This window comes from Phoca vitulina, unplaced genomic scaffold (assembly GCF_004348235.1).
Source record: "Phoca vitulina isolate PV1807 unplaced genomic scaffold, GSC_HSeal_1.0 scaffold2, whole genome shotgun sequence".
In the NCBI taxonomy this organism is placed as follows: Eukaryota; Metazoa; Chordata; class Mammalia; order Carnivora; family Phocidae; genus Phoca; species Phoca vitulina.
This window is the reverse complement of record NW_022589705.1, coordinates 18304172-18318438: the sequence shown is the minus strand read 5'-3', so window position 1 is coordinate 18318438 and position 14267 is coordinate 18304172. Positions and strand designations below refer to the sequence as shown.

At 40.2% G+C, this 14267-nt stretch overlaps 1 protein-coding gene across 3 annotated transcripts in view; it reads right to left on the bottom strand.

Moving 5' to 3' along the window:
* The window catches only part of DBT (dihydrolipoamide branched chain transacylase E2), a 55076-nt gene that overhangs the window by 8465 nt on the left and 32344 nt on the right, over nt 1-14267 (bottom strand). For all 3 annotated transcript variants that reach the window (XR_004301609.1, XR_004301608.1, XM_032422707.1), the window contains exons 6-10: nt 9712-9928; nt 7798-7964; nt 4041-4118; nt 2723-2914; nt 2507-2578 (exon numbers count right to left, since the gene is read on the bottom strand). Coding sequence is in view for 1 of the 3 variants with exons in the window: in XM_032422707.1 (XP_032278598.1) it covers nt 2507-2578; nt 2723-2914; nt 4041-4118; nt 7798-7964; nt 9712-9928 (726 nt within the window). In the remaining 2 variants the exon portion in view is untranslated. The remainder of the gene's footprint in view (nt 1-2506; nt 2579-2722; nt 2915-4040; nt 4119-7797; nt 7965-9711; nt 9929-14267) is intronic.

Here is a 14267-nt window from a genome sequence, read left to right as displayed (position 1 = left end):
GAGTGAGGTGAGAAGCTACAGGTCTCTGAGCAGAATGGCCATTTACCAAAAGGGGAAAACTTCAGAAGGAGCAAGTTTGGGGGTGGGGTGGGGGAGGAGGGTGATGAGGAAAGGAACAGAAAATTCAAGATGCCTGATTAAATATCCAACCAGGATATATGAATTTGGTGATCAAAGGAGAGGTCAGATCTGGAGATATAAACTGGGGTGTCATCAGCATATACCTGGTGCTTAAAGCCCTGAGCTAGGATCAGATAAAGAAAAGGGTACTCTGAGGCTTAGAGATTGGGTGATAAGGTGGTCTGGGCAAAGGAGCCCCAGAGGGAAGAAGCAATAGATGGGAGGAAAGCTGTAACAGCAAGGTATTCTGCAAGTTGCAGTGAAGGACGTTTTCCAAGGAAGTGGTGTCCATCAACTGACTCCAGGGCAGCTAACAGGTCAAGGAAGACAAGCACTGAGAACTGAGTTATGTGGAGGTGTTAGTGACTTAGACCATTTATCAACAAGACATTCAAAATTTACAGTGAAAACAGAGTAGCAAAGGAGAGGTGACACAGAGAGAAAAGAATGAAATACGCACTGTTTGTTCCTACCCAGTAAATATTAGAAGATTTATACTTCAAGAACTATTCTTCATAGCTTGATGAAATCCTGGGTAAAATGATTTGGTAAACAGGTATCTACTGAAAAGATACTTGCATACCAATGTTCATAGTAGCACTCTTCACAAGAACCAAAGAAAGGAGACAACCCAAATATTCATTAGAGCCAAACAGATAAACAAAACGTGGTACATACATGCAGAGTTTCAGTTTGGGACAGTGATGGATGGTGGTGATGGTTGTAAACATGTGAATGTACCTAATGCCATTGAATTGTACACATTACGATGGTAAATTTATGTTATGTATAGTTTACCACAATTATATATATACAATCAAGAGGAAAATACATCTCTTTAAGGAAGGGGAAAAACAAGACTTTGTCGAATAGGTATGATAGCTGGGAACCTATAAGAAGTCAGAATCCTGTGAGATTCAAATGCTGAATTCTTGCCGGGTGGGGAATAGGTGACAGGGAAGGTATGTTCAGAGAAACTCCTGATTGACAAAGAACAGAGTCCACTATGTGTTTTGGGGTTTTTCTCCCTATCTCCTCTATGTGCCAGGAGGGAAAGTAGCTGCTAGGAAGAGGGAGTAACATAGCAGTTAACCAACTGAGCCACCCAGGCGCCCAATGGGAGTAACATAGCAGTTAAAGTACTATCTGCAAGAAAGCAAATCAAAGGCTGAATGAAAGTATCTGTGGAAGTTTTGGAGGCCAATACAAAAGTAGTAACTCATGAAAGACAAGTCCCAGACGTGTTCAGTGTGCAAACATCATAAATATAAAGAAGAAAGATTCTTCTGAAAACATGAAGACCAAAATAAGTCAATATGGTGATGACATTTAACAATGGTGGTACTGAAATGGAATCCAAGAGCTTAATTCTTTGATTCTGGTGGTTCTCAACACTGAGTTAATAGAGACGCCCACGCCCTATCCACCACCCCCTCAGTTCTGATTCAGTTGATACAGGGTGAGCTTAGGCACTTTTTTCAAGCTCCCCAGATGATTCTAATGTGTAGCCAAGGTTAAGAATCACTGCAACCCTTATTCTAAGTCAGTGTCTCTTAAAACATGGCCAAGAGATCACTCATGTTGGAATCACCTGGGTTCTTGTTTAAAATGTAAGTTCTGGGGGCTCTATCCCCAAGGCCAAGAATACTGCCTTTTTTTTTTAGAGAGGGAGGGGCAGAGGGGGACAGAGGAAGAGGGAGAGAGAGAATCTTAAGGGGGATGCACACCCAGCATGGAGCCCAACACGGGGTTCAATCTCACAACCCTAAGATAATGACCTGAGTCGAACACTTAATTGACTGAGCCACCCAGGCTAAGAATACTACTTTTTTTTAAAAAATATTTTATTTATTTATTTGATAGAGACGTAGCAAGAGAGGGAACACAAGCAGGGGGAGTGAGAGAGGGAGAAGCAGGCTTCCCGCTGAGCAGGGAGCCCAATGTGGGGCTCGATCCCAGGACCTTGGGACCATGACCCGAACTGAAGGCAGATGCTTAACGACTGAGCCACCCAGGCGCCCAAGAATTTTTAACTAGTACTCTCAATGAGTCTTGAACAGAGTGAAGTTTGAGAAAAATGGTCTAAATGGTGTCTCACTTTGTTGTAAGTAATAGTTTGGACTGGCTAAATAAAGATATTTTGATAGAAGCATATTGGCTATATTTGTGATTATCCATAAAGACTGTGCCTGGCATGAGCCACTGGGGTTCCATACAGAACAATCCACTGGAATGGCACGCCTGCCTCTTAGGAAGAAATGATTGGCTTACAGAGCCAAATGTTACCCTCCAACCCAAAGTGAGGGCAAAACCTCAGACATGGTCACTCTTGTGTTTACCCTCCCGATTTGCTAAAACTCTTTTGCCAATTATTTAATAAACACACCTTAACTGATCCGAGAGCCCCAATTGCTACTTCAGGTGGCAGTATCACTGCTTTGGCATAGGTACCACCAATCTAAAAAAAAAAAAAAAGTAGAAAGGAAGAGTAGAAAAATTAAGCTTTTGAGGAACAAATGGCAAATGAAATATATTTTTAATCGAGCATATGATCAGAAATCTTAAGATATGATTTGTGAATTTGAACATTTCTATTACTCACTGATCCAATGTTGGAAAGAGTAAATGTTCCTCCTGTAAGATCAGTGGTACTGAGCTGACCTGCAGAGCCCAATTTCTGAAGGCGGTTCAACTCAGTGGCGATCTCAAATATGGAGCAGATCTGGACGTTTTTCACATTAGGGACAATCAAACCCTGCTCAGTATCCATTGCTATCCCAATGTTGTGAGAAGCCTAAAAAGAAAAAAATTATACAGTAGGCCTTTTCATAAGTTAACAGAAAAGAAAGGACCAACCTTCACTGTCATAAAAACAACAACCAAAACTATTTCTACCAGATTGATGATTTAAAGAATTTTTAAAGAATTTTAAAAAGATTTTTTGGAAAAAATAAAATTTTGTCAGTAAGAATATTAGGCAACAGGCTATTTCCATTCATTATTAGTAGCTATATAAGCTGGTGGATATAATAAGACTTTCTGGGGAATATTTAATAATATGTACCAACATTTATAAAACTTTGTGTTAAGGAGATAAATACAGAGTATGTAGAGATATACAGGGATATAGAGATATACAGGGATATTGAGCCCCCTGATGCGGGGCTCAATCCCAGGACCCTGGGATCATGACCTGAGCCGAAGGCAGACGCTTAACGACTGAGCCACCTAGGCGCCCCATTATTATTATTTTTAAGTAGGCTTCACACTCAGCATGGAGCCTAATGCGGGGCTTGAACTCACAACCCTGAGATTAAGACCTGAGCTGAGATCAGGAGTTGGATACTTAACTGACTGAGCCACCCAGGTGCCCCTCATATGGGAAGATTTAAGATCTGACCCCCTAAAATATCTAAGCTCCTGATTAGGTAGAAATATAAATAAGTATTAGCATCTCCAAAACAGATCTCAGTCTCAATAAATCTTCATTCCAAACAGAAGAGTTCATTCAAATGGAATTCATACTTTCATTACTTTTCCTATTTCCGTTCAAATTATTCTTCTTTTAAAAACTGCAGGAACTCCATTTTGAGAGAGGTTATCTCTTTGAGGGGAGGGTATGTAGGAGGGTTAACATAATCCATTGCCTGACAGCCATTTATTTCCATTATTTTAAGCAATAAACCAAAGGGGCTTAAAAAATGGAACTCCATATATCTGAACAATATCATTAGTAACCAGTAAAACCAACAACAATAACAAATTATAATTCAGTTTAATATTTCATCCCATACCTTTAATTCTAGTCTAAAAAAAAAAAAAATCACTATTCGAGGTACAAAAGAAGCTTTTCCAACCTATAAGCACAACTGCACCATTTTCTATTTATAACAAGAACTTTTCCACAACACATAGCCAACCTTATAAGTTACATTCTGGCAGTTTTCATCCACAGAAGCATTAAGGATAGGAAACTGTAGTAGTCCCAAGGAAGCAGCCTGTTTAACAGAAAGAGAATGCAACATTAGCACTCTTAACTCAGAAAGGGAATTGGAAGCAATACAGGGTGTGAGGGAGGGAGAGAACCCTTATTTACACTGAGCTTAACTTCTAGTCTTCATGTACCAAGGCATATTACTCCCAATGTTACCTTCAAGCAGTGTGGAACTAGGTAACCCTAATCACTTAAGAATAAAAGATAAAGTCGTCAGGCAGCTTGTCAATATCAAGGAGATTTCCAAATAAATGTAGAGACTGACCAAAGTACCAAACAAAATGTCTAAATTCTACACGAGAAGAATTTTACCATAGAATCTTACATGAGAAGCAAATTTGAAGTTCAAAAACACACTGAATTAAAACAAAAAGGCGGTAAGCTGTTTCCCTGTGTCGAAAGAACAAGCACTAAGGGTTTCCAAGGGCACTGACCATTAGAGGCTAGTGTTCCACTTGGTGTCCTTGGCCAAGTGAAGGGCACAGCTGGTGTGAACATTTACTTATAGGCCACCTCCCCAAATTGATAGCATTTATGATTCCCTCCTCTGCTTTCTTCTCCCTTCGTCTTTTTTCCTTTTTTTTCTTCTTACTCACTACCATTCCTCTTCTGTCCATATTCAGATTTTCCTAACTGTCTCCCAAATGTTATTTTTACCTGTTGTTCTGCCCATCCAGGATCTAATCAAAGTTCACACATTGCACTTGGTTGTCATGCCCTGTATTACATTTAAAAAACAGGTAAATAAAAATGCTTAAGATTGTCCTTAAAATCCACCCCCCACCCTGGCCTTCATCTGGTCCAACTAAGAGTTCTTTATATGCATTGTGTTAAGTGTTATTTTTGTCTGTGGGTCAGTGGTCGGAAAAAAAATCATTTCCTTGAACTAGAGAGTTAAGGCAAGTTTTACTAAGCATTTGATTTGACAACTATAACTTAAATCTTCTTTATATAAAAAGTCGTAATTAAGGTTTAAGTGTTACACATAAAAACAGTATTTTGAGTGCAATCCAAATTTTGTAAAAGAAAAAACAAGGTGTGTGTCCCTAGATAAGAGGTCATTTTTTTCCCTATACAATACATAGTATTTTCCGAATGTTCTGAAACTTACATAAGCAGAAAAAATATCATTTTAAAACAAATAAAGCACACTCAATTTTATTTTCAAAATAAAGATCAGGTATTTCATTCAGACTGGAACGATGAAGACAAATGATAATAAAACAAATTCAGTATATTAAAAAGCTGGTCTCTCCTTGCTTCTAAACTGACGTCACCAGTGTCACATGTTTTTGTCACTTGTCACTCACATATTTTTAACTCTCCATTTTCCAGCTCTTTCCCTCAGCCTACAGATCTGTTCCAGTTTTTCTAGGAGGAGGGCAGATGGAACCTTTCCTTAATCTACCCTGAACAACCACCATACCTGCCCTCTGTGCCTATGCTCCATCTGCCTTTTACCAGATACTTTTAGTGTCTCTTCTTCCTCGATTTCTATTCATCCACCAAATAACTGGAATCAAGCTTCTACCTCAACAATACTTTATTCTATCAGTTCTGGCTCAGGCCATTCATGACCTCTTAATTACTAATCCAATAGCCTGTTCCCATCCTAACTTTTGTAATTCATTTTTAAGTAATCTCCACACTCAACATGGGGCTCAAACTCACTCCCCCAGGATCAAGAGTCACATGCTCTACTGACTGAGCCAGCCAGGCGCCCCCATCACAACTTTTTTCTTCTCTCTTGGTGTGAGAGGATGAATGAACGGCCCCAATGGTTCATGCCTCTCTTGTATCCATGCCCTTTGGTGGTGCTCAGCGCAAGCTGACTCTGAGCTCAGTCATGCGACTTGCTTTGGTCAATGAGACAAGAACAAACGTAATGCAGCAGAGCTTGGAAAAAGTGCTGGAGCATTTCTGCTTCCACTCTTCATCCCTGCTAGTACTATGAGACCACATGCAGGCTAACATGCTGGGGAGCTGAGAAAGACATAAGGGAGAGAAACGAGTCATCCCTGCCAAAGCCATCTTACACTAGCCCACCCCCACCAACCTACTAGCTGTCTGCAGACACAGAAGTAAGCTCTGCCAAGATCAGCAGACTGGCCCTGCTTGCCTATGGACTCATGAGAAATAATAAATGGCTGTTATTTCAAACCACTAAATTTGGGAGTGGCCTGCTATACAGCAAGAGATACACTTTGGCCTCTCGGAGATACTTTCCTGGTTTTTCTGTCGTCATACCACTGATCCCATTCACGCTCTTCCACTGTCTTTGCCAAATCCACTTCTATCTACCCCTTAAACACTGACGTAAAATCTCTAGCCTTCTTTTCTTCTCATTTGCACACAATTTAGGGTGATTTCATCCACCTGCTTCAACGACTGTGTCTCTAAAAATGATTCTATAGCTAAAATACAGCCCAGAGGTCTCATTTATAGACATCTATTACATCTCATGTTCACAGACCAATCACTTAGTTGTTCGGGTAGCTGCTGAAACGCTGGAGATAAAGAACAGTGTGTGCCCCATGAGCCTCAGCACACAGGGAAGAGAAAACGGAGCAAACACTTGCGCACTGCACTGAGATAAAGTGCAAAGGGAAACAGGAATATTTAACTCAAACTGTGACTGCCACAGAAGGCTTCTGGAGGAGGCTATTCCTGAACAGAATTTGGCACTTAGGATGTGCATGTATTTGATCAAAGGAGGAGGAGGCATTTCATGTGAAGTCACATATTCCAACAACTATGCAGGCTTAATCCGACCAGAACAGAGTGAGTGAGTGCCTGAGACACGAAGCTGGAGAGGTGGGAAGCAGAGGCTCGCGATCCTATTTATATGCCAAATTCAGGGGGTTAGCAACTGACCTGAAGACAATGAAGGAGACCACTGGAAAGAATCAGGGCATAATACAGTACTTTCATTTATAGAAGATTCGTCTTGGTGCATTATGCAGAAAGGGCTGGAGGGAAGCCACACTGGACTTAGAGACACCAGTATGCATTTTTGAGTAAAACAGACCAGAACCGGAAACTTAGCTTCTCCACTTAGCTATATATCCTTGACAAGTTTCTCAACTTCTCTAAGCCCTAATTTCCTTAAACGGAAAGTGGGAATAGCAATATCTGCATGTCAGGGTTATTCTGAGAATTAAGAGATGATGTATACAGCATGCTCAGTACATGGTCTGCTACATGATACCCACTTCATAAATGGTTGTTAATATGAGCCAGACACTGAGCTGCTTATGGTCAATCGACAGTCTGGTTTTATACTGGTCGCAAGGCCTAGAAACAATTCCCAGGACCCTCAATGTAAGTTTGTTGAATAAATGAAAATGAATACATGTCAGTGATATGCAAGATCAATACCAAGTCTTGTTATTGTTCAAATCTGGATTTTGCTGGAGTGATCCTTTCAGAATTAAAGGCTTTATTTAACAGGCAAGACAATCCATTACCTAGCTCAAAGAGATGAGCTAATAAAAATATGATACAAATTTTAATTTTATAAATTCCTAAGAAACAAAGAAATAGTGCACGTGTACATTTTTCTAACTATATGATATGGTGAGAAGTAATATTTTTATCTAAATCCATAGTTAACATATTGCATATTTGCAAAACAAAATTCTAATGTCCTATTCAAGCCCTGTTTGAAATGAATGAAATCTCACCTTTAAGAAGAAGGGCATAAAGGTGAGTTTAATTCCACGAGCAAAAGCAATGGGTTTTAATTCTTCTCTTAACTTAACCAGTTCAGTAAGGTCAACTTCATCACAATATCCAAAGTGAGGTATCTTCAGGGCTGCAGACATGGTCTTGACCATTGCCTTGTGAAAGCCTGGAAAACATTAAATATAATGAACATATATATATATATATAAGATTTATTTATTTGAGAGAGAGAGCACATGCGCAAGTGTGCACATGGGCGGGGGAGGGAGAGAGAAACTCTGAGCAGACTCAGCGCTGTGCATGGAGCCCAAGGCAGGCTCGATCTCACAACCCAGAGGCCATGACCTGAGCTGAAACCAAGAGTTGGACGCTTAACCAACTGCGCCACCCAGGCATCCCAAATTTACATGTATTTTTTAGTTCTTTCTTTTTAAGGTTTATTTATTTATTTGAGAGAGAGAGAGAGGGAGGGAGAGACAACAAGAGAGCATGCAAGCCCCAGTGGGCAGAGGGGCAGAGGGAGAGAATCTCAAGCAGACTCCCCACTGAGCCCAAGGTGGCTTGATCTCATGACCCGGAGACCATGACCTGAGCTGAAACCAAGAGTGGGACACTTAAGACACTGAGCCACCCAGGGCCCCTATATTTTTAAAATTCTTAAATCCTTTAAACCTTTTTAGTAAAATTGAGGGTTTTCTTTATTTTTTTTTAAGATTTTTTTTGACACAGAGACAGCGAGAGAGGGAACACAAGCAGGGGGAGTGGGAGAGAGAGAAGCAGGCTTCCTGCTAAGCAGGAAGCCCGATGCAGGGCTCGATCCCAGGACCCCGGGATCACGACCTGAGCCAAAGGCAGACGCTCAATGACAGAGCCACTCAGGCGCCCCAAAATTGAGGGTTTTCTAATGTCATTTACTTTTTCAACTAAACTCTCCCTCTCAAGCCTACCATCTTCATTATGCAATTGAAAGACACTAATTCCAATGCTGGAGCACTGACTTCAGCATAGTACCCAGTGTCAAGTGTAATGATATTAAGAGGTAACTGCCTTTAATGCTGTAGTATATAAAAAAATATGTATAAAAGGATGCAAGCCATGTATTTACTTACTGGCTTTCTTGCAAAGCCACACTTCTGGATGTTAATCATCCTAAGAGTTTATAAATAACAAATCAGAGCTAGTTATTTTGAAGCTGACTAAAAATTATGTTTGTAACATCCTGAGTCTTTAAAAAGAACAATTAGGGGCACCTGGGTGGCTCAGATGGTTAAGCGTCTGCCCTTGGCTCAGATCATGATCCCAGGGTCCTGGGATAGAGTCCCGCATCGGGCTCCCTGCTCAGCGGGGAGCCTGCTTCTCCCTCTGCCTCTGCCTCTCTCTCTCTCTCTCTCTCTGACTCTCATGAATAAATAAATAAAATATTTAAAACAAAAAATAAAAACAACAATTATCAGTATATAAGTTTATATTCCAAGAAACCTGCTAACATATTGCTCTTCAGAAATTAGCAGTAGAGGGGTTCCTGGGTGGCTCAGTCGTTAGGCAACTGCCTTCGGCTCAGGTCATGATCCCAGGGTCCTGGGATCGAGCCCCACATTGGGCTCCCTGCTCAGTGGGAAGCCTGCTTCTCCCTCTCCCACTCCCCCTCCCCCTGCTTGTGTTCCCTCTCTCGCTGTGTCTCTCTCTGTCAAATAAATAATAAAATCTTAAAAAACAACAACAACAACAACAGAAATTAACAGTAGAAATTGAAACATTTCCTGGAAAAACTATATTATTTCACCATTTAAAAAAGTATGATGAATTTGAACTTTCCCCTCAGTAAGAACTGAAAACACCATATTATATACCTGGATCTTTGAGGAAAATTTCCCCAAATAACTTGTAGTAGTGCCTTACATTACTGTTATTACCTTTTATGGGTTCTGTTTTATCTTTGCCTATGAATACTGGAGGTTTTGATATTGGTATAGGAATAGTTCTGTCTTTTGGTTTTGGTGGAGGTGGCACTATTTCAGCTTTTGGTGAAGGAGGTAATATAGCTCCAGTCTGCTTTTCCAAATAGTTGAGAATATCTTCTTTAAGTATTCTGCCATCTTTTCCTGAGCCAACAACTTCACTCAGCTTAATCTAAAAAAAAAAAAAAAAAGACATTTTAATGTTAAAAATAAAAAAATAAAACCGATGTGGGAAACAAAGGCAAAAGAAAAATTAAATTTCCTTACTACCTTCAGCCCACTGACAAGTCCTTGAGACAGGCAGAGTGACATTCCTCTAGGGACTCAGCTGCCTGGATGTTGATACTTCGCTAAGGGCAAAAGGCAATCTTAGCTTAACATTATCCAGACCCAGGATCCTGTAAGTTGTCTTTAACATATAAAAATTCCTTTGGAAACTTCCTTTATCTCTACCCCTCAGATATATGTTGGCAATCATCCCCCAAGCACATGGTCCACTGATACACATCTGAAGGGTCTCATGACTAGGGTTTTATTAGACAGTAATGAATAACCTTTTCCCAATAGCTAGCCCCCTGAAGGTCCTGGAAACCTAGCTTCCAAAATTCCTTAGAGACTCACGCTATCCCAAACCCCATCCCAACTTGAAAGTATATAATGAGCCACTCCTCATGACCCCAGTGCAGCTCTTCCTGCCCACGGGTCCTGTCCCCGAGCTTTAATAAAACCACCTTTTTGCACCAAAGATGTCTCAAGAATTCTTTCTTGACTGTTCGCTCTGAACCCCAACATTTTCCTACATCAAAAACTATCTAGAAATATATCCATCATTAAAGTCTCTAAATGGCATTTATTTATTTATTTATTTATTTATTTAATTTATTTATTTGACAGAGAGAGACAGCAAGAGAGGGAACACAAGCAGGGGGAGTGGGAGAGGGAGAAGCAGGCCTCCCATGGAGCAGGGAGCCCGATGCAGGGCTTGATCCCAGGACCCTGGGATCATGACCTGAGCCGAAGGCAGACGCTTAACGACTGAGCCACCCAGGCACCCCTCTAAATGGAATTTAATCAATTGAAGGTAAAAATAATCTCTGCCCAATATAAATTTGTATAAGGAAATAACATTTTTATTATCTTAATAGAATGCTATAAACTACAGCTACCCTCCATATGTAATCATTTGTTACTTTTTTTATTCATTTGTTACTTTTGTATATACTGTTCATTTGCCCATGTGGTAACAATGCAGTATCTACATTGTACATAATCCATACCTATGAAAACTTACATTTTATAAACAGTCAACTATTTTTAAACTTCTTGCATAGTTCTTATTAGATTTTTTTTTTTTTAACTTTTGGAGACTATATAAGATCGGAAAATTAAACACTATAAGCAAATGTAGACCAGTGTTTCTGACCTTTTGTAGAAAGCTAGATGGATTCTCTCACGTCAAGCAGTGGCATAAGCAGCCAAAGGCATTGCAGCTAAGACCAGAAATCACCAAAACTAGTGCAGTACTAAGGAGACAATCTGTAAGGTCATGCAAACCTGGAAGAACCAGGAACTAGTAGTCATTAGAACCAGAAGAGGCCTGCCAAGGACTAAGACTAATTAAACTTTAAAAAGGTTGGACCTCTGTAGCAAACAGACTCTCCAGATGCTGACCCTTCCACATCTGACTGCATTAAAAAGGCAACTGCCACCAGTTTCACCCGACTGATTTCTGAACATAAGAGATCCTCCACTGCCCAAACATAGTAAGCAGCATGTGCCAAGCGCTGACCCAGACCAGACGGAGTCCTCACCTCAACCGTGCACTCAGGGACTGACTTGGTGTTTGGGGTGTTAACTTCTTACCCCTTACTGTATCTTGTTTGTTGTGTGACTTTATATTTGTAATTTGTTTTGTGTGACGTGTATGAAGCCAAGTTAAATGCGTAGTAAAATGTCATTGAGTTTGGAATCCTGAACTTGCTTTACAATTATGTTAACCTTGCTTTGTGATGGAAGAAAGCTGACACCATGGAAAGACACAACTCATGTACATGCCTTTATAGCATATTCGAGACAACTTGGCCATCAGTAAACTAGTAACAGTTAAAATAATCATCATACAAAAGTTCTCTTAGTTTTTTTTCCTCACAGTTGTTTAAGTACAAAACACTGAAATTAATTTTACTGAGTAAATTACTGTGAATTTCTCAGCCCAAGTTAAGTGTCAAATATATGTTTTATTGTTTCTTTTGTTTTGTTTTTCTTTTTAAAGATTTTATTTACTTGAGAGAGAAAGAGCATGAGCATGAACAGGGGGAGGGGCAAAGGGAGAGGGAGAAGCAGACTCCCCACTGAGCAGGGAGCCCAGCAGGGGCTTGATCCCAGGACCCGGGGATCATGACCTGAGCCAAAGGCAGATGCTTAACCGACTGAGCCACCCAGGTGCCCCTTATTGTTTCTACATAAAATAAATGACATAATTCCACTTTCCACTAGATACTCATTGTGAGATTGTGATTTATAATAAGTATACTTTTGGTCTTCCTCCCCATTTCTGGCACAGAGCTCCTAAAACCCCTGAAAGGACCTGGGAAAAGAGGTCTCTTTTGTTATGTTAATGAACTTTTGAAAAGCCCTTAGGGAACTAAAAATGGAGGCTCCTTGCCAGGGGAACCAATCTTGTGATAAGAGGTTTGAAACTTTCAGTACCCCTACTCCAAATCTGGGGAGGGGTAGGAGGTTGAATCAGTTGTCAATGGACAATGATTTAATCAGTCATGACTATGTAATGAAGCCTTCAAAGAAAACCCAAAAGAGCTGGGTTTAGAGAGCCTCTAGGTTGTACGCACATGGAGATTTGGGGAGAGTGGCACACCCAGAGAGGGCATGGAACCTCTATGTCTCTTTCCACATACCTTGCTCTGGGTCCCTCCGCCTGGCTGTTCTAGAATTGTATTCTTTTATAATAAATCGGTAATCTAGTGAATAAATGGGTTTCCTAAATTCTGTGAGCTGCTCTAGCAAATTAATCCAACCCAAAGAGGGGATTGTGGGGACCTCTCATCCATAGCCAATACGTCAGAAGTACAGGTAATAACCAGGCTTGCGATTGGCATGCTGAGTTGGAGGGGGGTCAATGGAAACTCCTGTCTGTAGCCAGCCGGTCAGAGGCATAGGTTATCACCTGAGCATCTGAAGTGTTGTGGGGGAGGGTGGGCAGTCTTGCAGGAATGAATCATTAACCTGCCAATTCTGACACCAGCAAGAGACTGTGTCAGAACTGACCTGAATTGTAGCTACCCAGTTGGTGTCCAGAGAATTGCTTGTTGTTGTGGGAACCATCCCCATCCCCAAAACACACATTGGAACTGGGTCCAGGAACCTAAAACGTTCATGATTCTCTCTGGAAACACTGTGATCTGGCTTTATTTAATCCCCTTCTATGTTTGGTACAGAGATAAAGTATTCTCATTAAATTTAATTCTGTTTAAATAAAAAGACACATAAGCTTAGATGATAGCCTCATACTTACTGTGTGTTTATTAATTTCTCAGAGTTAAATCCTGCATCATTTATTAGTGCTTCTCTAAGGATGACTTCAGAAGAATAAAGGACTTTATCATATCAAACATTTAGTTTATAACAAAGAATACTGAGGATTTAAATAATTTTTAGGTAATTTCAAATAACTGTAAATGACACTGGTTTTTAATTTTAAAACAAACTCAATTCATAAATATGTAAACTGCAAAAAAAGAAAAGGTAATTTATAGTAAGTAATCTAGTAATTTCTGGTAATTATACAAATCTTCTACTTATTATATACATCTTTAAGAAATGGTATAGGAAAGCAAAATCATGCATTGCTACAGGTAGTTTTGCTTTTTTTTTTTTTTTTTTTAAAGATTTTATTTATTTATTTGAGCTACAGTGAGAGAGCGACAGAGCATGAGGGGGGTGCGCGACAGAGGGAGAAGCAGCCTCTACACAGAGCAGGGAGCCCGACGTGGGGCTCGATCCCAGGACCCTGGGATCATGACCCGAGCCGAAGGCAGACGCTTAACGACTGAGCCATTCAGGTACCCCAGTAGTTTTTCTATATAATTAAGAAAAACATCAGTAAAATACTTTATAACTTTCAAAGTAATACATAACATCAATCTTTCATCTCATGCCCTTACCAATATAGTGTTCCACATTATTTCTATTTTCTATTATGCTAAATAGTCTTCATATTTGAACACATTTAATCACTAAATAAATTTTCATTAGGGGTTTAAAACATAATTTACCCAGGGGCGCCTGGGTTGGCTCAGTTGGTTGAGTGCCCCGACTCTTGGTTTGATCGCAGGGTCCTGGGATCGACCCCCACGCTGGGCTCTGTGCTCAGGGCAGTCTACTTATCCCTCTCCCTTTGCTCCTCCCCCTGCTCTCTCTCTCATAAATAAATAAAATCTTTAACATAATTTACCTAAGCATATCCCTCATTTTGAACCTGTATATGCCTTCTC